This window comes from Halyomorpha halys, unplaced genomic scaffold (genome assembly GCF_000696795.3).
Source record: "Halyomorpha halys isolate HHAL.00 unplaced genomic scaffold, Hhal_1.1 Scaffold20.1, whole genome shotgun sequence".
NCBI classification, from domain to species: Eukaryota; Metazoa; Arthropoda; class Insecta; order Hemiptera; family Pentatomidae; genus Halyomorpha; species Halyomorpha halys.
In genome coordinates, this window is record NW_027110474.1 from 1,050,334 (window position 1) to 1,077,271 (window position 26,938).

At 28.9% G+C, this 26,938-nt stretch overlaps 3 protein-coding genes across 5 annotated transcripts; 2 read left to right on the forward strand and 1 right to left on the reverse strand.

The window, feature by feature from the left end:
* Positions 1 to 1,139: 1,139 nt before the first annotated feature.
* On the forward strand, positions 1,140 to 5,527 carry LOC106681752 (neuferricin). Its single transcript, XM_014422231.3, has 4 exons — positions 1,140 to 1,587; positions 1,664 to 1,804; positions 1,879 to 2,065; positions 3,946 to 5,527. The coding sequence occupies exons 1-4, from the start codon at positions 1,242 to 1,244 to the stop codon at positions 4,109 to 4,111; spliced, it is 840 nt and encodes a 279-aa protein (XP_014277717.1). The 5' UTR covers positions 1,140 to 1,241; the 3' UTR covers positions 4,112 to 5,527.
* A 2,336-nt stretch (positions 5,528 to 7,863) lies between these two features.
* On the reverse strand, positions 7,864 to 13,665 carry tant (tantalus). 3 transcript variants are annotated; one of them, XM_014422029.3, is made up of 3 exons: positions 9,953 to 10,163; positions 8,923 to 8,969; positions 7,864 to 8,821 (listed from the first exon to the last, which is right to left on the reverse strand). In XM_014422029.3, exon 3 carries the CDS (start codon positions 8,793 to 8,795, stop codon positions 8,325 to 8,327), a length of 471 nt encoding a protein of 156 aa, XP_014277515.1. In that variant the 5' UTR covers positions 8,796 to 8,821; positions 8,923 to 8,969; positions 9,953 to 10,163; the 3' UTR covers positions 7,864 to 8,324. The 3 variants fall into 3 exon arrangements, with proteins under 3 accessions (XP_014277515.1, XP_014277525.1, XP_014277508.1); XM_014422039.2 differs by lacking the exons at positions 8,923 to 8,969; positions 9,953 to 10,163 and adding an exon at positions 13,546 to 13,665; XM_014422022.3 differs by lacking the exon at positions 8,923 to 8,969 and having other exon boundaries at positions 7,866 to 8,821; positions 9,953 to 10,162.
* Positions 12,693 to 25,337, forward strand: Hs6st (heparan sulfate 6-O-sulfotransferase). Its single transcript, XM_014422012.3, has 5 exons — positions 12,693 to 13,451; positions 13,531 to 13,746; positions 14,734 to 14,881; positions 18,155 to 18,336; positions 18,676 to 25,337. The coding sequence occupies exons 1-5, from the start codon at positions 12,817 to 12,819 to the stop codon at positions 18,815 to 18,817; spliced, it is 1,323 nt and encodes a 440-aa protein (XP_014277498.1). The 5' UTR covers positions 12,693 to 12,816; the 3' UTR covers positions 18,818 to 25,337.
* The last annotated feature ends 1,601 nt before the right edge of the window (positions 25,338 to 26,938 follow it).

Genomic DNA, 26,938 nt, shown 5'->3' on the forward strand with positions numbered 1-26,938 from the left:
TCAATTAGTTTTGGTAATCCAATGGACACAAAATTACTTGCATATATTGGAACGATGAGGAATAAAAAATCATACACAGGACATTTTTTCAGAGTGCTGAAGTAAAAAAGAAAACAAGGAAATACGACGAATGCCCAAAACGCAGACACAGAGAGCCATGAAAATTTAGATTTCCTGCTCACATGAAACGGACACAACCCGAAGATCCATGCATACCAGCAAGTAGGAGATATTCTTTTATATATATCCATTGCTGTTCTAGGAACGTTATAAATCAATACAATCCATGGTGCAATGTGCCATGGCCAATTACACTACTTATCACATTAATATCATCAAAATGATGTGGAGTGTTGACTCCTTGTATCCATGCCAATAAACAATCCGGAAAAACAATCTATAAAATAAAACCCGGCTGTATGTGTCTTACTCACCAACTTATTGATCTCTCCATCTAAAAAACGACGATGCCTATAGATTTGAAATTATTGATTGTGCTTCCGTTATACTTTAGATGTACAATCAGACTCAGTACAAAACGTTCCGAATTAACTGAAAGATATTCAGATTCTCTTCAATAGAATGCCAAAATAATCTAAATCTGACCAGTACTAGAAAAGAAATAGATTTTGGATGTATGTGTATTTTGTAAATATTCTGTGCAGATTTTCATGAAAACCACTTTTTCTCTATATAAAAATATTAGAGAACAGATTCCAATCATTCACTAACTAATTTATAAATATATCTAAAAATGGAAAATTACTATGAAGCTGAAAATTTTAATGGTGGTTCTCTTTATGTTCTATAAAGTAATCCCGAAAAACGTCCGAGAAAAAGATAAATGAATTGAGTACTATTGATTTAATTTTTAACCTGGAAGCAGAATAAGAGCTTTAAAAAAATTAAAAATGAACCAATCCGTAACGATTCAAGTGGGTACTGAGCTCAACATGTCACTTCTTTACTTGAATATTGGCACATCTGACAAAAATATTTCAATATTGTTAAGAATATGATGTATTCCAGATACACATTAAGCAAAGCAGCAATATATTCTGCAATCGTTTATCGACTCTGTCATCGAGGTACAGCGCTACAATGGAGATGTTAAACTTAGATTTCTCATACTTCTAACTACTAAAAAAAACTAGGAACGTCTCGTCATGTGACGTTAATGCCAGGATTTAAATGTGACAGTGGTTGTAAATACCAGATTAATCTATGTACTTTGTGGTATTATGGAATGTTCAAGATTTTTGTCGGTTATTTTAACTATTCTCATAGTTATTGCATCATATATTTTATATAAACCTGGAATTGAAATTCCAGTATCATTGAAAGCTACTGAATTGTGGAACAATTTCATTACTTATTTTAACCCAGTTGATCAGTTTGAATCAAAAGATGATTCAAGTAGTAATTCTGATGACCAGAATTCAGAATTGCTGTTTACTGCTAATGAATTGAAACAGTTTTCTGGAGAAAGTACTGACAAAATATATCTTTCTATTTTAGGAAAGGTTTTTGATGTATCAAAAGGTAAAAAATATTATGGAGTAGGTAAAACTTATCATGGATTTGCAGGTATTATTTTACACTAGAATTCTTATTGTAAATTATTAAATATAATTTTTGTATGCTTTGTAATTATTAATTTTAGGAAGGGATGCAAGTAAAGCATTTGTTACTGGCAATTTTACTGAAGAAGGATTAATTGATGATATTAGCGATCTTAAATTAAATGAACTTGGTGATTTAAAAGATTGGGTTCAAAAATATGAGAAGGACTATACCTACAAAGGTATTTAAAAAAAAATTAAAAATCAGAAATAGCTGTAATTATTTATAAATACTCTGATCATTACTATTTTAAAGGAAAACTTATTGGAAGATTTTATGACAAGAATGGAAAACCAACTAAATACCTTAAAGACATAGAACATAAATTTACACTTCTTAACGCTCAGAAGAAGAATGATGAGTTTTTTAAGAAAAATTATCCACCTTGTAATGCTGAGTGGACACCTTCAACCGGGTCTAGAGTGTGGTGCTCTCACCTAAGGTAATATTGTATTTTATATAACCAATACCAGATTAGATTGAGTAAATGAAATGAGTTTATTTAACTCCAATTTTATGCCCTTTGCTAATTTATAATTGGATTAATGTAATGGTAAATTTTATTCCTTTTGCTATAGTTTGCCAGGTGTTGATCTCAAATTTGTTTTATGATTTTATTACTGAATCTTCTGTAGTAATTTACTTCATCCATATTAAGAGAAAATAATCAAATTTTCATAAGAAATAAATTTTATTTGATAAGGCTCTAAGAAGTACTATATAAATACATTGTATCCTGTTTAGCTGTTAAGCGTAATATCATATGTTGTCGGGTAATAACATAATCTTGAAGTAATAGTGACTCCGTATCAGCATGTTATAATTTTTTTAATGCTAAAATGTTCTGTTTTATGTCATATAAGTGTCATTTGTGGGGAACTTTTAATTTACATCTTTAATTTTAATAAATCTGTATGTAAGGCGCATTAATTGATTGCTTGTTGAAGCATGTCGCGGAACTACTTTTAAGTGAAAGAAGTTATCATGAAAGGTTTCAAAAGTTTTAAAACCGTGAGTTTGACATGGAAGACAAAGAAAGAACACAGTGGAAGGTTGAAAGTGTATGATGACATGGAATTAGAATCATTGGAGGAAGATTTGTCCCTAACACAAAAAGAACTTGCATTAACATTATAAGTGAGTCAACAAGCAGTTTAAAATCATTGGGAAAGATTCAAAAACAAGGGAAGTGGGTTCCATATAAACTGAAGCCGAGAGACTTTGAACAACAATTTTGCTTGAGTGAAATGCTGCTTACCGGGTATAAGATACTAAGGGTTTTTTACACCATATAGTTATTGGAGATGTAAAATGGATGCCCTGATGAAGCTCTACAAAATGTTATTAACTATTTTTGTTCTGTTTTGACCGCAACCCTGACCATCTTCTTCTTATAACTGAATCTTCTAAAGTAATTTACTCCATTTATATTGAGATAAAATATTAATCAAATTTTTATAAAAAAACAAATTTTATTTGCGAATTGAATGTTATGTAAAAATATTTACCAGGGAAATTAAAAAGAAAAAAATTTAAAAACAAAATGTTTAAGTTGTTATTAATGTTTATAAAGTTCTAATAAAAAAAAAATATATAAAATGAAAAATGGGTGCATCGAACATGAAAAAAATTACTTTATTTAAAACTTAAAACTGTCAAAAGTGGTAATTATTTTTATTAAATTGTAATAAAATTTATCTGAAATAAATAAATTATTCATATTCTTTTCAAGGTTTACATTATTTATTTATTCTGTTTATTATTATTTAATAAAGGATAAATAACTACACCCTATAACTATGCCCTCAACCATCAATATTGAAGAAGAAAAATAATTAATATCATTATAACGAGTCATTATTTAAAATAATGATTTCATTGGATTCTTAATCAAACATCTGTATTTATTAAAATTTATTTCTAATACATCTCCGATTAAAGTAAACGACTTTTCAAGTAGCTGTATTTTTATCATGACCTCTCATATGTTTGACGGCCTGTAAAATGAGATATAGTGAGTTTATAGATTAATTAATCACTCATTGAATCTATGTTATAATTTTATGTAATTGTGGAACATTTACTACATTATTGTCAGTTTAAAATCTGTTACTTCACTTAGGCACTTGGTCTATGAGATAAAAACATACAGCAAAACAATTATTATTTTCAAAGAACATGTACTTATTATGATTCAGGTATTAGATAAAGTTTTAAAAGGCCTCTTGCCTGTTAATATGATGTATTATGAATTTTTAAAACTTAAGCTTTAGAAGGCTATTTAGATAATTTTATTACAAGAGTATATTTATCTGTTTTCAGTGGTGGAATAAAAAGAGATTGGATCGGATTTCCGCGTAAGTTTCATCAACCTGGCTCGGGTGTTACTAGGTGTGCATGTGTGAACTTGAAGAGTGAAGAAAGCAAGCTGGGGAACTTTGAACTTTATGAAAATTGTGATCCAAACGCTATTTCTTGTTATGTGTGACAGTTGTGATTATTGATAATTAATAGGTTCTATGTGAGAGAAATCAATTTTAAAGATAGCTGTGATAATTAATTCATATTTTAATCTATACATTTATTTGGGATAACATTTATCACTAGATAAGACCCAGATTAAGAAAACTTATTTATTCTGTTATATCAGTTTTGGATCGACTTAGGGATCAGAAGATGGTCCTGTGGCTCACCGTAGGGATGTTAATATCGATGTATATTGAAATGATTGTTTTCAAATATATTGAAATCGTTATTTAATAAGTTGCCAAAAAATTTTGATATTTTGGTCTCTTATTTTCTTTAAGGCAGTGGTTCCCAACTTTTGATTTGTGGCCCTTAGGCGAGAGAACCTGAGGTGGTTGCGGTGGTGTTATATTATACATACATCATGAGGAATTATTGTTAAAACTGCTTTACCTTAATTGATGTTTTTGTGTAAGCTGAAAGATTTTAACTTTGATGATAAGATTTAAATATGTTTTTGTGCCGAATGTACTTTTAAGCAACCTAATTATCAAATATTTTCCAGGGGATCCCCCTTTGTTCCGAGTCAGGAGTGGGAGTGGGTTGTGGATGGTTCTACTTCTGGCTTAGTGGGTCATAGATGTTTCAATTTTTTCCCTAGTGGGCTAAGGACTTCTACGAGTTCCACCCATCCTCATAAATTGGGTACCCCTAATTGGATAAAAATCTGGCAGGCAAGCGTGATTCTGACCAAATCACCTCCTTGCATAACCAAGGACAACCGCTGGTCTAGTAACAGTACTTCCTTACAAATTACTGAACTCCTGATCCTTCATGGGTTGTATCGGTACAGATTTTAATTTTTCTTTTAACAATTATAATAAAGATGTAAACTACTAATATTTGCTCATCTACATATATAATAATACCTTCATGAACTTCCTAATAAATTTGGACAGAAGTAATTATTTTAAAAATATGGATATGACAATATTGATATAATATATAATATCGGTATTGTAATGTATAATATGGGAGACAAACTATCAATATTTTAGACAACTTCAGTTCAAAACAGTTAGACAATGTTTGGGTTGCCCACAGCCTATATAGATTGCAAGATAGTCCACTTTTAACATGCTAGTTTTGGTATTTTGATTGTTAATTAAATCCATTGTCCAAGGCATTCTTCATTTAATTTATTCATTATTTTTTAATATTGGTTTCTGATAGTTATTCTTTCTGGATTATCGTATATTTTTTTATCGTTTTTTAAGGGTTTTCAATATTTATATTTACTTATTATTTAATATTATGTACATTTTTGTTTAGTTTTCTTATTTACTTCACTTATGTTTACATTTTATAAGTATAGATAATTATTATAAGTATTTAGTATTTTATAAGTATTATTTAGTATAGTATACGATTATGTTTACTTTTTTTTTTTTTATTAAAGATTCAGACTCCTGACAAATGAATTCATCCTTATTAATTCTTCCGTGGATTATCTTAAAAGTTATTTTTATTCTCGGTCACTTCCTCAAGTTAAGTTCGATATAATCAATACAGATAAGTCTCAAGTTTCTTAGTATTTCAGAACCTCTTTAGATAGATTCTAATCTTATTTGTTTTGTTTTTAAACCTTATATGAAGAGTGCATGTATGAAAAATGATTAATTTATCATTCCCTGGCCTCAACAAATATTCCTAAGAGAGTATGGTATAATAAATATTTAATTTCTTTAAATATTCACTATTAAGCTTTGACAAGTGGAATTCTCAATTGGTAGTTCAAGACAATAATATCTGTGATTGATTAAACTTCTTCCACGTTCTCAATTCATTTAAAAAAAAAAAAAAAAATAGAAAGAAGAATATTTTCATTTCCCTCCCAAATAACAGAAGTAAATGAGTCTCAACTAACTACTTTGGTATTTGCTTTTTAATTTTTTCTCTTGAATTCAAATGAATGCGTTCCATTTGAGTGTCAGTTTGACTGTGGCAATTTCACCATCAAAAGCATTGATGAAAATTTATAATGAGTCATAGTTATATTTGAAAAATATTTTATAAAATATGTATTATTAAATAAGCAGTACATCATAATAGTTACCAACTTACATAAAAAAATCACAGAGTTATAAAAACATTTATGTAAATAATATTCAACTGTAACACAGAATTCAAATAATATGCATGCATTTCCTAAGAAAGTTTTGTATTTGGTGAGTAAATGTTATAAAATTTTAAATATGAATCCACGTTCTCAATGATTATTTTGTTTTTAAATTCACTTTTAATAATACTCATTTTGAGAAAGATTTGTTCTCACATGTTGATGCATTGCAAGATGCTAGTTTAAGCAATGAAGATATTGTCTGTTTGTAAATTTTTTTATCTTATTTGAATGCAAACTGCATTTTCTCTTTCTCGATTTTCAATTACAGTAACAAGACATTTAAATTTTTATTTAAATAAATCTTATTAGCAAACTTTTTTTTGCAATGGAAACAGTAGCTTTTGAAGTACGATTATTGCATTTTAAAAACTGATAATTCAATTCTGAAAGGCTAAAATCTTAATTCATTTATATTTCCATTGAGAGGATCTATAATCATTACAAGGGTTTATTTAACTTGTCAAATTTCTTGAAATCTATAGAAAATATTGATTTATTTTTAAAACTGCATTTTAAACAAATTCCATACAAACTTTAACAATTGTACGATAAAATTGAAAAATTCAATTAAAATTATCTTTTGTCATTGGTCTAAAGAACTACTTTTCTTCTGGATAAATAACTTCTCCAAGTAGCGAAAATACATTATCTGATACAAATAACAAAAATATCAAGATATTCTCAAAGGGGGACCTATATCTAATCAAACATTAGTAAACTTAGACTGTTTAATGGTAGTTCTTGATGAGGTATGTTCATATAACATTTTCAAGATATGTGTTTAGGACATTTTACATTACTTTCCATATTAGTTTTATTGCCATAATATATATGATAATTATGTAAAGGTGAGATATTTGGTATTGATTAATATTGAATATTTGAAGTATTTAAAAGTAGAATGAGATTTGTTGTTAAAATTCAATTATATTTTGTTATATTGAGAATCTTTTATGGGTGATTCTTCGAAAACTAAGAACTTTGTATTATTATTATTGTATAAAATATAGCTAATTTGGTGGTCTTTTCACAAAAATCATTTTTTGACATGTTCACAAACTTAAATCACAAATTTTATTTATACAAGTTTTTTCTTTCCTACTTTATTAATTAAACAATGGATTAGTGACAAAATAATGAGGAATGTTGACATTTTCTATAAAAGAAAGTTTATTTTTAGTACAATAAACATTTTTCTTTTCTCACAAATGTTAATTTAATATAAATAATAATGAATTTGATTTAATTTAATTTCTACTTATTTATTTTGATTTTTTTTTTTTTTAATTTCAGTGTGTTAGTATTGGAAAAATATTATGGTAGCATTTACTAACCAAAGTTAATCACATCAATCAAACAAAAGTTCATCACATTTTTAAAAATACTGAATGGGAGAAATTTTGTGCTGAAAGTTTTCCCACCTAATCTACAAGATAAATAATCTTAGGAATCAAAGATAAACAATATATTTAATAAACAACATTATTTGCATTAATAGAAAACTATGAAGTTTCTCAATGTGCAATATCTATCAGGGTAGACATATAAAAGGTTGCTATATAAAAAAATAATTATGATACAACTTTTTCCTGTTTATTGTGATAAAGCTATAATATTTACAAATTCAATAACTGAAAAAGATCTTAAATGCAATTAACATAGTAAATTAAACCTGTTAAACATAAATATAAGGTTTTGTAACCCAATACAAAAAAAATAATATAATAAATGACCTTAATACTAAAAATAACAAAAACAATAACATTTGGACACAATTTAATGATACATTTTTTAAAAAAATTTACAGTCTTAATGTCTGAAAAAAAACTAAAATTACCTTTATAAACATTTATGTACTAAAGAATTTAATATCATAAACTGATCATCTTCAGTCTTTAGATTTACTGGCTCATACAAAAATACTAGTAAGAAATTAAAAGGATGATTTGAAAATACAAAAACTCCTAAAGGAATGTTTCCTAAGATAAAATAATAAACATTAAACTTGGCAACAGTGATCCAAATTTATTGTTTGAAATAAACAAAACTAAGTTTACAAATCCATTTTCCAAAACTGTCTCTGAACCTCTTGTACACGGGCTTCTGCAATGCGATCTAAAATCTTTTTAGCTTTAGCCTTACGTTTTTTTAATTTAGCTTTTGATACAAATTGTGAAAAAGATATAGCTCTTTTGGCTTTTGAAACACTAATTAATACAACCTTTCCATTTTCTTTAATAGGCTCTTCAAAAATAGTTTCTAAATGTTGACGCTTAAAAGGGCCTTTCCCCTTAATTACATTGTGAAGAACTTTCTTAATATTCCCTTCTATATCAGTACATGGTCTTTTGTGCGGCCTCAAATTGAATCTCCTATTAACTTGTTTCTCACACGGTGTAGAGGGGGCACTTAAACTCTCTTTGACATCCACAGTCTCATTATTTTCCTCTTCAGGAATTTCATTTATTGTCTGTAATTGTGTTTGAGAAGTTTCTGGAAATACTTCTTGAAATTCAACATCCATTTTCAGACCTTCCAAATGTTTTTATCCTAGAACAAAAATGAATCATCTGGACATAAATAGTAATGCTAAAATGACTATTGTCATAACTACAAAATATCTTTGTGGTTACAAGTCCAAGAATTTCAACCTGAATGATTCCATCCTTAAAGAAACAGTGAGGCTGTGTAACTTCTCCTATTATGAAAAATAAAAATGGTGTTAAGAATGCTCCAATTGAAATAAAAGATTAGTGAGATATGAGAAAAATACCACAACTTTTAAAAGGTTTCGAGTTTAATATTACATTAAAATTGATTTAATGACAAATAGTTTGACAACTATTAGATTTTGCTACAAACCCACTGAAAAAGATGCATGAAGTCCCAGAATTTCTTAATCTATTTATGTTAGATATATAAGAAAACGGATGTTGAACTCGCAGTACACAAACCTAAGTTCAGAAGGTAGATGTCCAGTCACTTACATATGGAGTGAACCCAGTCCTTATTATTTTTTTTTCAAATAAGGGCTTACATAGTTGTATAATAAAAGTATGATTTTAATGATTCAATAAATTTTACACAATTTTATAATTAATATCAGATTTCCCTGACAAAAGACATAAACCAACAATTAAAAAAATTGTGTAATTTATTATGCTTTAGCATAAATGAATAATGCTGACAATATACACTTCAAAGATATAAAAATGTTAGCAGTCTTACTTATTTAATCAACACAGACCAAAGAAATGTTTATTAATGCCTATTCTAATGGACTAATGAAGCTGGAATTATATAAATACACTATCTAATCTTCTTTACAATGTTGACTATTTAGTTTGTATTATAAAATAAAGAAAGTTCTCATTAATGTATTATAAAACAGAAAAGTATATGATTCTTTGGCTTTTCAAAATAGTAAATTTGGTTGTTAGGACTGGGATGCAATGCAGTTTACATGTTACCTTAATGTAATGAAAAGACACTTTTTTAGCAGCAAGAACACAAAAAAAAACAATACAATAAATATACTTCAAAAATAATCACATTATCATTAATCAATTCCTACAGTTTGAGCTAAAATTATTATCAACCGCCAAGAAATAAATGATACTTAGTATTAATATTGACAAAATACACTACAGACATCATAGGAATAGTAAAACATGGACCTACCTGAAGAAATCAAACGATTTTTACGAAAATATAAACCTAAAGTTACAGGAACGAACATCAGTTTAAAAGTAATAAAAACAGGACTTTATAAATTAAAAGGCCTTAACATTGTCAAATTGTGAGATAAATAGACTAAATAGTTTACACATTTGAACGAACTCATGTCAACAGACAAAAATGGCAACCAGCTTTCCATAGAGCTCTTGCACCTGCCATAGAAGTGCAATTCCTAATGAGTTTATCATTACACAACTAAGTCGCTAGTAAATTTCTGTTATTGCGACCATTCCATCGAGCTGCCACGACTGCACTACATTGCAGTTTTTTTTTACAGTAACGATGTTAAATTAAAAGTAAAATCGGCTTTTATATGGGTGTGATACTCATAAAACGAATCTTCATTGATTGTAAAATAACGATACTAGTGTTTTATGTACTAAATAAACCACATATCATGTTTTGGATATATTTGAATATCTCTCATTACTTTATACAACCTGAAATAAGATTTTTCAAAAGTTGATTTAATGCCAAGATAAAGAACACTAAAAAGGTCAATCATAGTCCTCAAAGACGTCAGAACTCTATTGAAGATCTGATGTACCACATTGAAGAAGAAAATGGGATCATACTGATCACCAAATTCTGTCAGTCTAGCTGTAAAAATTCAAACATTTAGATTTAAAGGTCGAAATCACAAGAGATGGAGCTAAAGAAACGTCTTAGTAAGGGGTCCGGGAGAGGAAGTGAACTGGCCTTGAAGGAGAGAAGGAAAGTGAATAGCTCGAGATAAATTTATAGCCGTTGAGGAAGATACAAAGATGTAAGAACTGAAAAAAGGTTATTCCTTCATGAGAAACTGTAAGACATATAAAATAATTGACAGGCTAGAAACAAGTAAATTCAACGACAATAGTTATCAACACGATATGTGGACTGTCTAGGTTCAGTATTGAGAATAAGGGCTATTTATTTGGCCAGTTCTGTCAATATCGAACTTCATGTCACTGCTTTGCTTGAATAGTGCCACATCTGGCAACTATAATGATATCAGATGTAACTGATTTGCCAGAATAAATGTTCTGTTAATTCCCTGGAACTAATTTTTGGATTTTTTCTAGCTAGTCGTACAATATCTCTGGCTTCGCCGGAATGACTCCATTTAACGCGTTCACTAATCTCCCTTACACTGAAACCTTGTTGGAAAAAGGAAACAATTCCGTCTTTAATGACGGAACTCAACTCACATGTTTTACGACCCATTGAGGGAGCTGCGAAGTTTTAACTGGCTTGATGTATTGCTATTAGTGAGGGGAATCAGTTGCCCCTTTCAACCTACTAATCCACAACCAGTCCTGGTATTGGTTTGACCTGAGGATTACTTAAAACTTCTCAATATTCACTTGTATGAATACTTTTTTGGCCCTGAAATACTTGTTATTTTAATATATTATAAATTACATTTTTGCATAATATCTTGCTTTTTTTCACGAAAACAATTATTTGTTAAAGAGAGTAGCACATTAAAAACATTAATAGTTTTTTACCAAAATAAAGTGTGTTACTCTAACCAATAAATGGTGTACGAATACTTTTTTCCATCACTGTACCGTCAGTCATTCACCTCTGATTAGTTATTTTAAAAAAGACATAACAACATAGTTTAAACAAATTATACATGAGTAAGCATATTAAATCAATGAAAACACATAAAACTTTAAATTCCTATTAAAAAGACACAAATGATGAAAAGATATGTTTGGGTCATTCGTTAAAATTATATATTTTTGTATCTTTTATTATATTTCAGTACATACAGTACAAGAATAAATATTGTTCCTGAGCTCAAATTCGTAAAGTTTTGCTCTCTCTCAATTTTTAATCATGCTCGAACTCTCTGTTTCTCATTACTCTAGGTGTCTTCAAGGTGAACAATGCAACTATGAGCTTGTAATATAGATAGTGTCAATGTTTTTAAAGGGTTATCTTCTAGGGTTGGCTAGGGATAGCTTCTAGGGTTGTCTTCTAGAACAATTATCGGTTATCATAAACTAACTAAAACTAAAGTTTGGTGCGGAAGTAGTGAAAACATGTGTCTCTAAGTATTCGCCACATAAATCTGGTATTATTTGTTCACATTGTATACGCTAGTGGGACAGAACAATGGGAAATAAAATTCTATATTCTTTTCATACCACTGAATTTTGCAATGCTTTGCTATTGTCGTCAATGTTAAATGAAGTAATGAAAATGTATCCGTGATTTTATTGTTCCTCATTCATCTTTCTATTCTCAGCAACTCCACTCCTCAACAAGGACTTTTCCTTTTACTTCATTTTTTCTTAATTTTGACCGAATTTGAGTTCTAAACAACCTTAAATTTTGTTCTACTTTATTTAGAAGATAGAGGATATTTTTCACGGAATTTCTCATTAACCTGTTTCTCATCCTTTTTGCTCTCTTGGGTACATTTATATATTTTTTAATCTTAAATAAACCAACTTTTTCCCATTGAAAATGATTTCCTGATTAGGCTTATTGTTCCTAAATTGTTTATTTGTATCTTGAACTATAAACATATCCTTGTTAAACTAGTCTTCCTTTGACATTAACTTTTTTTTTTTTAACTGTATTAATGTTTTGTCAAACTTTTTTTTGATTGACTAAAAGTTTTGTTCGCTGGCTAACACCACTATGGTGAATATAGGCTTGCGACGCTATCTATAAACTTTTCAGTGAAGTTTGATATTCGGTAACTGGTCTTAGGAGTGTGTTTTGGTTGTCATTCTGTTCGTACCCAGCGGTAGGTACGAAAATGCACGGTTTTATTTACATAAAAGGCATTTGAAAGCGTGCTAATTATAATGGCGAAAAGAAGTGTGGAAGTCCAAGTTTTAGATAGTGATTTCTCTCTTTTATTACGTGAATCAGTGACGTATGAATTTAAAATGGAAACAAGATCAAAAAACAGATTTAGAAATTTTGTCATGTTTTGCATGTTATTAGCTCTGACTGGTATTATTTATTTTGGTTATTTTTGCTCTGACCAAGTCTGTGCTCTTACTCCTCAAAAACCTGCTTGGTCAGAATTATCTTTGAAATTTCCAGTTCAAGATAACTTAGGAAAACCACTGAGCTTACATTCGAGCCCTTATAATTCCAAATCTTCCAATCCAGGTTTTAGCTATGATGATGTACTTAATGAAAATTTTCTGTTTGATATGAATGGACATGATGTTATGGTATTTCTACATATACAGAAAACTGGAGGAACATCTTTTGGAAAGCATTTGGTTCAAGATTTGGATTTACAAAGACCATGTACTTGTCAACGGAAAAAGAAGAGGTGTTATTGTTTCCGTCCCAACAGAAATGAAAATTGGTTGTTTAGTAGGTATTCGACTGGATGGAAATGTGGGCTCCACGCAGATTGGACAGAGTTAACGAGCTGTGTTGATACAGAATTTGATAAAAATGAAGGTGATTCTGTGAAAAGAAGGTTTGTAAATATTAACTGTTGTCAATAAATATTTTTTATTATGAATAGATCTAAAAATAACAAGGTATAAATGTTGTAGGTATTTTTATATCACCTTACTGAGGGAACCAATTTCAAGATATTTGTCTGAATTTCGGCATGTTCTGAGAGGTGCAACTTGGAAGCACTCTCGCCATTGGTGCGGTGGTAGAGAGGCTTCTGCTGATGAGCTTCCATTATGTTATGCAGGAGAATCATGGAAAGGTGTTACATTGGATGAATTTATGGCATGCCCGACGAATCTGGCTCACAACAGGTTTGCAATTAGCTTCCTATTAAAAAAGTAAACATATAGGTAAGATCCCTTAGCCTTTATTTTTGTATTCACATATCTGGGGGGGAAATATCAGTTAAAGAGATAGCAACTTTTTTCTATTTGTTTTCATACTGCATTCTTAGTTTGTATGCTCATATGTTGAATATAGTTATCAATCACAAAATATCAAAAAAATAAATAGTAAAAATAGCCATATGTAAAATATGTTCATCTTAATTTGTGAGCTAATCTTTGAAAACCAGAAAATGATTTTCAGAAGGATTTGTTACTCTTGGCCACCAAGAACCAGGCCCTGAATGTTCAGTCTCTTTCCATTGGTATGCCTCATATAGTCTACAGTTGTTTTGGAATCTGAGGTGCTCTTGGTGTGTAATGCTTGTTGTACCATGTTTGATTAGATCAATGGTTCCATGAGATTCTTAAATTTGGGAAGGGTTTGGTTGGACTTTATTAAAGTGCTTCAGAGTGCACTTTTAAACAACCTAATTACCAAATAGTTTCTTGGGGGAGGATCCCCCTTGTCTCGAGTCAGTAGTTGGTATGGGCCACGGATATTTTAAATTCTGGCATAGTAGGCCACGGATGGTCTTCTTTCTGGCTTAGTGGGCAGCAGACTTTAATGAGTTAGATACCGGATTTGATCCAAAATTCATAAGTTGATGCTAGAAAACTTTATTAAGAACAAAAAAAAACAAAAAAAACAAATAAAACCACAGAGGTGCAAAATCTTATTAAAATGGAGAGATGTGTTCACATGAATTATCTTAGTAACTAAATTGAAGTTTATCAGGCTCTTATCACTAATCATTTAGTAAATTGGGTGTAATTGAAGGTGTATTGTTCTTTTTTATGTAATGACTACAAGTTTTTTTACCTTAAGGCTCTTATAATCCTCATTATTGAGTTTTAAAACAGAAAAGTCTATTTGGCCCAGTATATACATTTATAAATTACTTTTAATTTCAGACAGACAAGAATGATGGCAGATTTGGCTTTAGTTGGCTGCTATAATATGTCTTATATGTCTCTGCTTGAGAGAAATCGAGTTATGCTGGCCAGTGCTAAAAGAAACTTAGCTGCTATGGCTTTTTTTGCACTAACTGAATATCAAAAGGTACCTATTTTTTATTTTAGTAATTTATTGAATGTAATTTGCAGTATTTATATTAGTGATTTCATTAGTGTTAAAGTATAAGGCATTAAGGCATTTTTAATTAAATTATATCTTGCTTGAATTAAATAGAACAAATGCCAGTAGATATATGTATATAGTATATAATACCTATTAGAGAAAATCCATTAACATGGTAAAAAAAAAATCTGGTGTGCACACTCACACGACTCTCTGTACCATTTTGAGTACACAGTCTCATAGTAGGACCCAATTCACAGATCCAAACAGGACATGGAGGGTTCTAACTAAAGCTACAAAGATTTAGAAAGATCAGTGACTCCCCCCACTTCCCTTGCCGTACCTGTGGAGTCCCTGAAACTCTGGAACATGTAGTAGTAGAATGCATTGCTGTAGAAGAATATGTCAGACTTCCTCTGTCTGATTGAAGAAGAAAACCATTTTTTCTTCAGGAAGTTCATCTACAGGAGGAAGGAGTTGGAAGGCCCCATGCACTTTACTGTTAGTAAGGACATGACTACCTATTTTCACCGAGCCACCAGTGGAAAAGAAAGCAGACCAGAACTGAGACCAGGAGGGCTTGACTAAGTACCAGATGGATGTGGATGGATAAGCTGCAGCTCCATTAGTGGGGTGCTGGACTGCACCACTGTTAAAGTTGCATATAATATCCCTGTAAATTAAATGGCCCCTCTCTAAATACTGTATTGTTAATTATGTAAATAAAGAAAAAATTAAAGAGTTGATTATTGGCAGCAGTGGCATGCACAAGCCCAGTGCTGACGCACCCCTTATGCCAGAAATGGCAAGATAGAGGAAAAAGAGGTTGAGACCCTGAGATGGCACTTTTTAATTCCAACTAAATTCAATATAAATTTCCAACCTTTTAACTCAATTTAAGAAGAAGCTGAAGATGTGCACAAACATTAGAAATGCAAAAAAAAAAATTTGAAAATGGATAAATTTTGACGGAAATACATTTGATGGTAATTTTCTGTCACATAAATGAACCTACACATCAGCTCTTCTGATCAAAAGGGTATGCAGGAGGTGGCCAAATGTGTGAGGAGAGGGAGGATATATACAACAGAACATCTCCTAAACTGTGTTTAATACTTTTGAAGCGGATTTAAAAAGCCTCCTCACTCCTTTAAACAGACTCCTTTGATGCTGTGATAAAGTCTATTATTTTAAAAAACATACTGGCAAAAATTGTTAATCTTGTATGACGGTTGTTCCCAACCAATGGTCCATCAGACCCTGTCGGCTATGCAACAGCACGTATTTGTGAGGAATTATTGTTAGAAAAGTTTTATCATTTAACTTTCCTGATGTTTGGTTGTAAGGTTTTAACTGTTAAATATACTAAAATATTGTTTCAAAATGATCTTTTGAGCTAGCTAATTTTCCTGAGGAGACCCTCCTTTGCCTCAAATTAGGAGTGGGATTGATCTGCACATGTTTTTAATTTGTTGTTTAGTTATCCGTCAACTTTCAAAGGTTGGGGACCATTGCTGTAAGGCATATATGAGAGTACGGTTACTCAAGAATGTTAGAACATTTTTACATGTCCACTGCTTTACCGGTTAACAGTAAAATTTTATTAGTACCCCTGTTTTAAAAAAATGATCATAACATTTTTATCTATTTAGTTTACACTGGTCAGTAGAGTAATGTTCCTGAACTAACATATTCAATGAATCAGTGTAAACAAAATTGTTGTTAGAAATAGCAATATTAATGGCATTTCGCTATTGGCCAGTTAGAATAGTATGTATCAAAATGTTAATATAAGTTGTTTTTAGAATTATTATTTCCTGTGTAAACACATTTCTTGTGACAATACAGATAGAAATAATCTGTAAGTTTTAAAGTTATATTTTTGTTATAACTCCTAAAATAAAATAACCTTTAAAATAGTAATCTATAAGTTTCTTCTTTTTGTTTCTTCAATATCTTAACAGACTCCCATCAAATGATCCTTTCAATCACCAAAACACAATGGTATGTAAATAACAACATTTTATATGTTGTCTTAAAAGTTCCAACAGTCACTGAATACATACATCCTTACTACAAACGTTTTCATGAAAAATTACTGGGACACCAAATCACACTAATAGGACAAATGGCCATGACTCTCATGCCTGAGAATACAAGGAGGTACAAAGAACATGGATGAGGGACCTGCTAACATGAGGATGTAAGAAAAACCAGAGAAGAGGTACCACTGGGTGCTGTCCTTCCTCATGCCTTAAATGCTATTTTGTTTAATTAGAGTAACAGTCTGGCAATCCGCTAATTGTCAATTTTGTATATGACAGGTGCGGATATAAATAAAAAGATTACAAAAATCTCACCCTCTGCATTTATTTACTAAATAACTTATTGATTAATTGTTTCTGAACATCTAGTTTTTACTGGCAACTTGACTATATAGACAGATATACAATACATATAAATGTCAATACATCTTAAAATACAATGTGTTTTCATACAATTCCTCAGGGCAAGAAGGTAATAAGCTACAATTTTGAAGGCTATATTTTGTGCAAAGTACTCCTTTGTTTTTCTATAACTATATTTATTGTATAAGTTTGTCTAACATTACAGTTCCAACAAATTTATCTATAATATAGTGTATATGGACTATTTAAAATATTTAATAAGATTTGTAAACTTTTTTGAATCTGTTCTATTGGCAAATTTACATCATGTTACTTGTGCATATTCTTATATCTTTATCAATAATCTTACCTGAAGCCCTTCTCTTATTAAAACATTTGTGTAGTCAACATGTGTTAAGTTGTCCACGATATCTCCATGTGAGCATCCATTTAGGACATCTTTGATCGCTTTAACTCATTTTTATGATTGCTGTTTATTTTTTATTTAATTTTGTTAAAAAAAAAATTATTATAATTTTTAAATATAAGAAGATGATCAGGGTTGCGGTCGAAAATTGAACAAATAGTTTATAACTATTTTAATGTCCGACGTTTCGCCCCATTTTGCAGGGCTGTTCAAAGCGAAAGGTTGAACCTTTATTAAGTTTTGTTAACTTGTTACCTTTGTTAACCTTGGCTCAACCTTTTGCTTTGAACAGCCCTGCAAAGTGGGGCAAAATGTCGGACATTAAAATAGTTACAAACTATTTGTTCCATTTTTGACCACAACTCTGACCATCTTCTTATATTTAAATTTTTACGATCAAATATATATTATAATTTTTAATCATTATTTAACGTTTATCAGATTGGACAGTATGTATTTGAAGAAACTTTTAACTTGCGGTTCGCTATACCCTTTGAACAACACAATGCAACACTTTCAAGTTCTACACTATCTACTTTGAAACCACATCAGTTACAAAAGATAAAAGAATTGAATTCTCTTGACATTGAATTGTATGAATTCGCTCAAAATCTTATGTATAAGTAAGTATGATTATTTCCTTACTTACTACTTTTAAGATTTTTGATGGATTATGGAATGATTAAATATTTATAATTTCAGTGGTACATTATCCTTCATTAAGAATGATTTATTGTTTATAGACGAATCATTTAAGATATGTAATTTGTAAAACTAAGAAGTATTTTATTCTGTCAATTACAAAAAAAACAATTAATAAATAAATTATAAAACTGTTAACTGAATAGTTTATTTGTATATATAATTTCAAATGTGAAGTCTTAATTTATATATTAACTACTAAATAGACATTGTTACAGATATGTGATATGATTTATTATTTTATTTTTTTATTTAAATAGGAGATTCAATAAATTAAAATCCAGAGATCCGATGTTTGAAGAAAGATTTGCGAACCTTGGAAGGCTTCCTGGTAGAACTGAATTCAACTGGGACCAAGCCCTCGATGAGTCAAAAGAGACTACGCTTGAAGCCAATACTTGAATTACCTTGTTATCTGACATTTGTTCATGGTATATCGTTTTGATCCTTTATGGATAACCTGCCTACCTCTTTGAGGTAACCAGAGTTTTTTGGTTCAAGCTGTTCCGTGACACAATTTATTTTGCAAGAGGTAAATTAATAAGTACACTTCTCTTTGTATTTCTAAAAAAAAAAAAAATAATTTCTTTTGCAAATTTCTCTCAGGGACAACATATTGTGCTTATTTTCTGGTTTCTTGAATAATAATTCTCATCGGTCTATCTTTTTCTTTTTAATATAATACAGTCAGTAATTTATATTATCATTTCAATGTGTGATTTATTAGTGAGCTCTCGTCATCTTAAAGAAATTAAAAAGTGGCTGCTGGCTAAAATTGTTTAGAATCATGTATTTCTAAAATTCGAAAATTACACTTTAACTGTAAATTTTAACCTATGTGGAGAGCATTATCAGGATTAAACTAGTTCATTGTATTACAGTGATATTTTTGTAATATCCAGTATATTTGAACTTTTGCAGAAGTACTGTTATTTTGCTAGAATTTTAAATGAATAAGTAATTTCAGTTAAGTATTTTTGAATACCTGACAATAAAACCTTAAGAAGACCAAGTGATTAAATAACTTTTTAGAAGGGACTAAATTGTTTTCAATCTTACTTTGAACCAATTATTATCTCTAATTGTTTTTGTACTTTTTATTTTGTGTAATATATGTTCTGTTTCTTATAGAAACATGAATTCTTATCAAATATTTATTTCCTTACTTTTTTAATATAGTGATAACATGTATCATTTAATATAGCTATTTAACATTAATAATAATAATAAACCATTAATATTAAATTCAACTTGACAATGAAGGCAGCATACTGATTATAATAGGCTAATTAATTATTTCTTATTGAATTTTTAATTAGTTAGGTTTATTAAGCAGTTTAAACAGAAATTTTTTTAATAAGTTTGGCCTGAAAAATTTACAAAAATGATAAATAAGTATCTCACTTAGTCCAAATTTTCCTACTAACCCGAACTAAGACTGATATTGCTTTGATTATTTGGCCTAATCCAGTAGTGCTTAATGAAGACTCAATTCAAAGAAGCTAATATATTTTTCATTTGTATCTACAGCCTTTTAATGTAATAATTATAGTTTCTTTAATTTATTTTTTTATTATTACTATTCTTAAATAGAGCCTTTTTTATTAATTTAATTGATAAACATAAAAGAATACCTTGTAATTTATTAATCAAATCTAGTAAAGATTTGAAACGGTCATGATCAAAGTTTTTTGAAGCACGTCTGATTCATAGCACAATATGCTTTTCTTTGATGGAAACTTGCAAAGTCATTGTATGTTTTACATACTATATTTTTTGTGCCATTTTATAGTGGTATTATCGTCATTAAGGAGGATATTATAATCTTTTTTTAGCATAGTACGTAGACCAGTACATGAATTATAAGACTGTTTCAATTGCTAACCAAAGAACTCCGTTAATTATAATTGTTTACTTAATTCTTTAATGTATACTTGTAAATATTTAAACTATTGAGTTTGATTTCCTCAAATCTTCTGATGAAAATTATCAATGGTGAAAACTATCTACAGTAAGCCCTTGTTGATCCAGTAATATCTGATTCAGTAAATGCCAAATAATAGCATTAACATTAAAACAATATTTTATGTGATGCATATGAAAAAAGTACTGAAAATGAATGTAGTATGCATTAACTTTTTCACCTATTCAATATTCAAAATCTTTGAAAAGTTCAGAATACTTCACTGTTGAATTTCAGAGTATATGGTACAGTTTATAAGATTATTTTGTTTTTTTTGTATGTATCCATCTGAATTTGATCTTGTCATTAAGATTATTTATTGTTATCAGTTAATTATTATGCCTTTAATTTAATGTAATATATAAGTACTGAAACTGACAATATGCCTTTATATTTTGGCAAATGGAGTAATTTAGTATAATATATAGAAGTAAATGAGTTTCTGACAACATATTTTATGGGATATAAATCCTTATGTCATAAGTGGTTATTACTTTATAACCTGCACTTTCTTAATTTCAAAATTATTGATTGATTGATAATGATTTCGATCTCTTAACACCTTGACTGTAGGGATTCACCTGGAAAACCACTTAAAAACAATTTTTTAGAAAATATTTTCTTTTCTTTTAATTTAGAAAAGCTTTATATAATGTATTAAATGTTATATTTAGCGAAAAGTTTAAATAGCTGATTTTTAACCATGATGACTTGTCTCTCGCGTATGCCACTGAATCTATGCATGCAATCACCAGATACATGAATGTTTTGCGGGTTTAATTACTGAATAAGAACTCTAGAAAGTTATTGTATTTCACCATATTGTCTATAAAACATTTTGATGGTAAATAATCCAAAATAATGTAAAATATTATTGGATGGAAGTGTGTGAAATAAAATAATACATTATAATAGTAATATGAACCACTACAACCCATGAAGCGTCAGGGCTTCAGTGCTTTGTAAGAGAGTACTGTTTTTAGAACAATATTACTATTGTATTGGGTTGTAAAATATGTTCGTAGCGTTTTTTACTGGTGACTTCAATAAAAGCTTCAGATTCTTGTGAATATTTTTAATCAATTATATATGACCCGTTTTGATTTATTACATGTTGGCATCTTTCAGGTAATTTTTTAATTCCGTCCTCCCAGAACTTCTCAGATTATTGCACAATGAACACCTCTATGTGAGTTTTGCTGTCCTTGAGCTAATTAAAGTGTGTCCCGTTAAAAGAGTTTTGAAGGGCCCGAAATAAGTTAAAATCTGTTGTGGCAAGGTCTGGTGAATAGGGTGGGTGGAGAATCACTTCACAGCCAAACTTGGAGGACTGGCGTTATCATAATGGAAAACTATGCCTTTGCGATTAGCTAATGCTGGACGCTTTTACTCAACTTGCTGCTTGCATGAGATATGTTAAGCGTTTCTGCGATATCCCGGATCTTAGAGTGATGGTTGTCTGTGACCAATGCTTGAATTTGCTTATTATCAACAGTCGAAGGACGACTTTGCGTCTTCCCAGTCAAAATTTCTCATTCTGAACCACTTATGGACGGTGCTTTCTCCTAAGGCATCATCACTATACACACTAAAAATTTTGTTAACCGTCTGTGCAGCGGATTTTCTTTTTCGGAAAAAAATAAATTAAATGACGAAAATGAATTTTTTTTCTCTTCCATTTTGAGCAAGCAAAATAACACTTAAAGATAAGGAAATCGGTTGAAACTGATGCATAAAAGCACCTTCACTAATCCTTTTTTAGAATATGTAAACATTATTGACTAGGTTAGCATGATTTTATAAAAACAGAGAAGATTAAATTGAAATATTGAAAAATGCTACAAACTTATTTTACAACCCAATATTACAATAGTTATACTAGGAGGTTATTTTTCAAGATCATGCTCAATTGGCATATATTTCTATATTAAGGGTATCCACTTAATGAGGCTGGGTGGACCCCAGGAAAGCTCTAGAACCCATAGGGTTGACTCATGGCTACAGTAACATAATAAATAATTTTCTGCCACCACCAGAATCAAACACGGGGTCCTTAGAATTAATAGCACAGGAAAAATACAAAAGTAAGAATACATATAGCAAAAGAATAAATAAGTAAATAAATTTATATACTTCAAAAAATAAATTTGATTATAAAAAAAATTTGAAGGCGTGTAAAAATCTTTAAAGGCAGCAGAACCTTGAAGGATCGTAGCTGGTGAGAGCTAGGACAGTACTAAACAGGGCTTGGGGCAATCCTACGTGGAAGGGAGGTGCTAGAGCTCTTCTCACTGCTCCCACTGCAAGCTAGAAAAGTGACCACCCTTGATAATAGCTTACTGTCATACGTCATTCCGACCCACCATGGTTTGATGATAATAATATGTCGTCATGCTCGGTCAAGGTGTTAAGACTAGAAAATCATTTAATTTTTTTTTGATAAGTTAGTTTTTACTTTATTACTAGTTTAATAAGGTATTATTTATTAGAATTTTGGTTTGTATTGTACAATTTTATTTGTGTGTCCTTCTAAAACCTTTTCTATGGTACTGAACGAATGTTTTTAAAAAATCAGGACAAGGAGAAAAAAACTATTTTTTTTATTCAAGTTTTATTACTATTCTGAGATTACATTTCTTTAAAAAAAATTTGGATATAATAATAAAAAAAGGAAAACTTGAAAATATCCTTCTTATTATTATTAAGGTCTTAAAGTAACATTGTCCTATTGAATATATATATAATATATTTGGTATATAATTTTTTTTTTAATATTTAAAGACATCAATTATTCAAAGTATTAATAGATTATATATTATAATTTAGCATTCAGGTTTTTTCCCATTTTTCATCATATGATGTAATAAAAAAGAAATTTGGATTTTCTTTGCTACTTCTACCCTCCGATATGAAAACAGAGAGTTAATCACTTTGTTTCTGATTATATTCTATAGCCATTTGCTATTGATTGTATGTTTTGTTATTAGCTTCTCGAATATTTGTTTGAACATCTTAACCAAAATAGTCTTTTTGGTTTTCTTATCCTTTAGTGAATCATTCGGTGATTATCGTGATATCAAATACTAAATGTGAATATTGTCCCACATTTTTCATTAAAATATTTTTAGCTTCATTTAATAATGAGATCAGATCTTTGCCATGTTTCATTTCTTTTTTTTTTTTTTTTGTGATTTAAGGCTAAATATAAGATCAATCTTTGACTTAGAATTAAAAAGTTCCTTTCTTCTGTCACACTTTCATTAAATATTAAATCATTTCCTAAGTCCATTCTTGTAAATTTTAAAATTGCTTGAAATTGAAATTTATATTTAAATTAGTCTATCAATTGACTGAATTTTACTTTTACCTACCGATATTTTTTTAAATCATGTAATATATGTTTGAAATTTAATATAGCCCATGTGATTAAAAATGGAACTGTTAATTACCTTTACCAATTATTAGCAGTATATTATTTTATATAGTTACTATTTGATGATTGTTTCGGTAATCGTAATAGACATTATTTAACTCTTTATATGTAAAATATATGTGCCATGAGTTCCTTTTTGTAACAGTGATATGTGCCATTATATTATCTTTGGAAACAACAAAATCTTTAAACATAAATAAATAAAATAATGGAATTTTTTTCATCTAGAAGGGTAAATTGTTCGTGAAATTAATCAATGGCAATTTTTCATCATTATTCATTATCTAATTTTAATAAAAAAAAAAAATCTATAATATACAAGTAAGTAAGTAGTATCTTTTTTCCATTAAAACTTTTATCAGATTTATTTTTGAATAATGATGCTCTAATACAGTAATTTATTGATAATTGAAAATCATATTATTTTTTTTTTTTTTTATTAATTCAGTGTTATTCATAATTAATTTGTTACATATTTTATTCTAAGATATATTTTTCATTAAAATATATCCTGACAAAATTTGGTTTACAGTAAAATTAACTGACACAATTTCATTTGTATGTACAGTTATTACTTATAATTTTTTCAAGTCGGATACTTTTGTAGGGCCATAATAGAATTGTAAAATTAAGTTCTTAATAAATATAATGGTACTAATAATTACCCTAGGGCAAGCATATTTTTTGAGAAATTGGGCTCAAATAGTCTGCTTAGAAATAAAATATGTCTAAAAGTATCAAAAGATGTCCACGTAATCAGAATGTGTGGTCTTTTTAGGCTTCGTCAGTAAAAAAAAAAAAAAAAAATATGCCACTCTTCATACCTCTATTTATCAGTATTTAAATGTCTTTAAGATCTATGAAACATATGTATTTCTAGCCTTATATATTCATAGAGTAATTTGTTGTGCTGTACCTGATTTTTGTGTTAATTTCTAAGAAGTCGGCCTTAAATTTTCTGTATAATTCAGATTTGGCCTTAACTTTGTAAATAATTGTAAAAATTGTAAATAAAAACAATTCATGTAAATAATAATTACATAATGAAAGTAAAAATATTAAAAAAAAAAAAATTAATTGTTTCTAGTGTCTCATATACCATCATTATGCCATGTTATTTGTATAGTTTTGCATTACTAAAATGACTTATTTTTAATTATTTAGAAATGTTTTATTTTGACAAATATTTGTTTTTATATTTTGGGATTATGCCAGTTACAACTAATGAAATTAATTTTCTTATAGTTTACATGTAAATATTAAAATTATTTTTTCTGTTATTTGCATGTGATTTTTATTACCGTTAGTCTTAAAAATATCTTTTGTTTTAAAATGAGTAGATGAACATGTTTGTTTTATGAATTATAAATAATTTTCAATATTATTTCAGTTTATAGTAGAGTATTTTGATGTGTAGAAGATTTTCCTATTACCCATACATTTTAATATAAATACAAATTAATGTTTGATAAAATTTGATTTTATATTTAACTGTGATGCCTTCCTCATATTTAGAAATGTACTGCAAGTAAGCATTTTTATGTATTATTAAATTATTTATATTTAAAATAAAAATGTTTGTTTTTTTTAACAAAAATAATGCCATGCTATCAATAATCTATCCAGTTTAATTTTTAAATTAAACGTTATAATATTTGTGAAATCTACGATATGGAAATGGTGATTGTCTCATGTGCCCTTATTTACTACGTTTCCAATTATTATATTCTTCAGTTTTTAGGGAAAAAGGCCACTATATATTTTTAGGTTTATTACCAAAAGGTCTTATAGAGTTCTTTATATGTTCAGTAGTATCCTATAGAAAGTTTTTTTAAAAAAAAATAAAAAAAACCGATTTTGTTTAATTTTTTTTTAAATCACCATGAAAATTATTATTAATATAAAAATAATCATCATAAACAGCTTTGCATGTGAAGAACTTCAAATTGAGTTCTAATCTAACTCTGTACATTCAATATTTTCCTAGTTTAAATAAAAAAATAAAAGTAAGACAACACCTCTAGTTTATAAACTCTAATACAATCAGTATTAAATTAATCTATTGATATTTCCCTTTCAGTTTATTATGAATTATTTATTAAGTATTTGTAAAATTGATTAGTGTCTGAGTCTGTGAGTTTACGTATACAGAAACTTACAACAAGAATTTGGTGGTTATACAGTAAATGATAGAATTTTATATCAGTGGTTCTTCTGGTATCATTTTGGTTAATTTGAGTTATGAAAAGAAAGGCCAGAAATTATTTTAAAAACTGATGCTCAGAGATTACGTCCCAGTCAATCATGCAATACCTCATTATTCTTAATGCTAATGATAACTGTTCTTAGTTATCATTACTGTTGAACAATGATTCAAAGTTTAAGAACTTGTTTACCCTAATGAGTTGGGCAGATATTCAAAAACAATTACATATTTTTCAAAGGACTTAAATAGGAAGAGAAGCCATGAAATACAGGAAAAAAATTAATATTAAAAAAAAAAAAAAGATTGGAGCAGGATAATGATTATCATAAACCTACCTGAAATATACACTCTTTCACATTGAAAGCTGAAAAGTGACAGTTGCAAAACAGAAATGAATTTACTGAGCTAAAGCAATGTTTCTCGTTCAATGTTATCATTTTGGTTTCATGAAATTTTCTTCTCAAGATTCATAAATATCAATATATGGGCGGTAATGAGAAAATTTTGAGTGACATACTTTCACATAAGTTATTGATTTATCATCTGCATTTAAAATAATTCTGAAAAGGGTGGACAAAAAACTTTATTTTTGTAAGGTTTTGATAAGTTTTTTTGTACATATTCTGATCAGACAGAGCGTAAGTTTTAACTAAACCTCATTTCATTACAAGTGATTGTGATGATCAAGAGTTTTGTAACGACAAAAAAGAAATTTGATTGAAGGAAATAATTTTTTTTTTTTATAGATATTATAAACAGAGATGAGAAGTACACAATAAAAAAACAAATGTTGATAACACATATCCCTCAGACTGAATATTATTATCACAATATTAATTTTTTTAAAAATCATTCAGTCATAGCTATTTTATTAAAGGAAATTTAAGAGGAAAATATATTAATTACATCATTTTTTTTTTT

What these genes read in the sequence shown, in the direction of transcription:
- LOC106681752 (XM_014422231.3), top strand. Translation starts at nt 1,242, where the DNA reads ATGGAATGTTCAAGATTTTTGTCGGTTATTTTAACTATTCTCATAGTT. An exon ending in GAAGGACTATACCTACAAAG is followed by an intron (nt 1,805 to 1,878) that starts GTATTTAAAAAA and finishes ACTATTTTAAAG; the next exon opens with GAAAACTTATTGGAAGATTT. An exon ending in GTGTGGTGCTCTCACCTAAG is followed by an intron (nt 2,066 to 3,945) that starts GTAATATTGTAT and finishes ATCTGTTTTCAG; the next exon opens with TGGTGGAATAAAAAGAGATT.
- tant (XM_014422039.2), bottom strand. Translation starts at nt 8,795, where the DNA reads ATGGATGTTGAATTTCAAGAAGTATTTCCAGAAACTTCTCAAACACAA.
- Hs6st (XM_014422012.3), top strand. Translation starts at nt 12,817, where the DNA reads ATGGCGAAAAGAAGTGTGGAAGTCCAAGTTTTAGATAGTGATTTCTCT. An exon ending in ACGAATCTGGCTCACAACAG is followed by an intron (nt 13,747 to 14,733) that starts GTTTGCAATTAG and finishes TTTTAATTTCAG; the next exon opens with ACAGACAAGAATGATGGCAG. An exon ending in GCTCAAAATCTTATGTATAA is followed by an intron (nt 18,337 to 18,675) that starts GTAAGTATGATT and finishes TTATTTAAATAG; the next exon opens with GAGATTCAATAAATTAAAAT.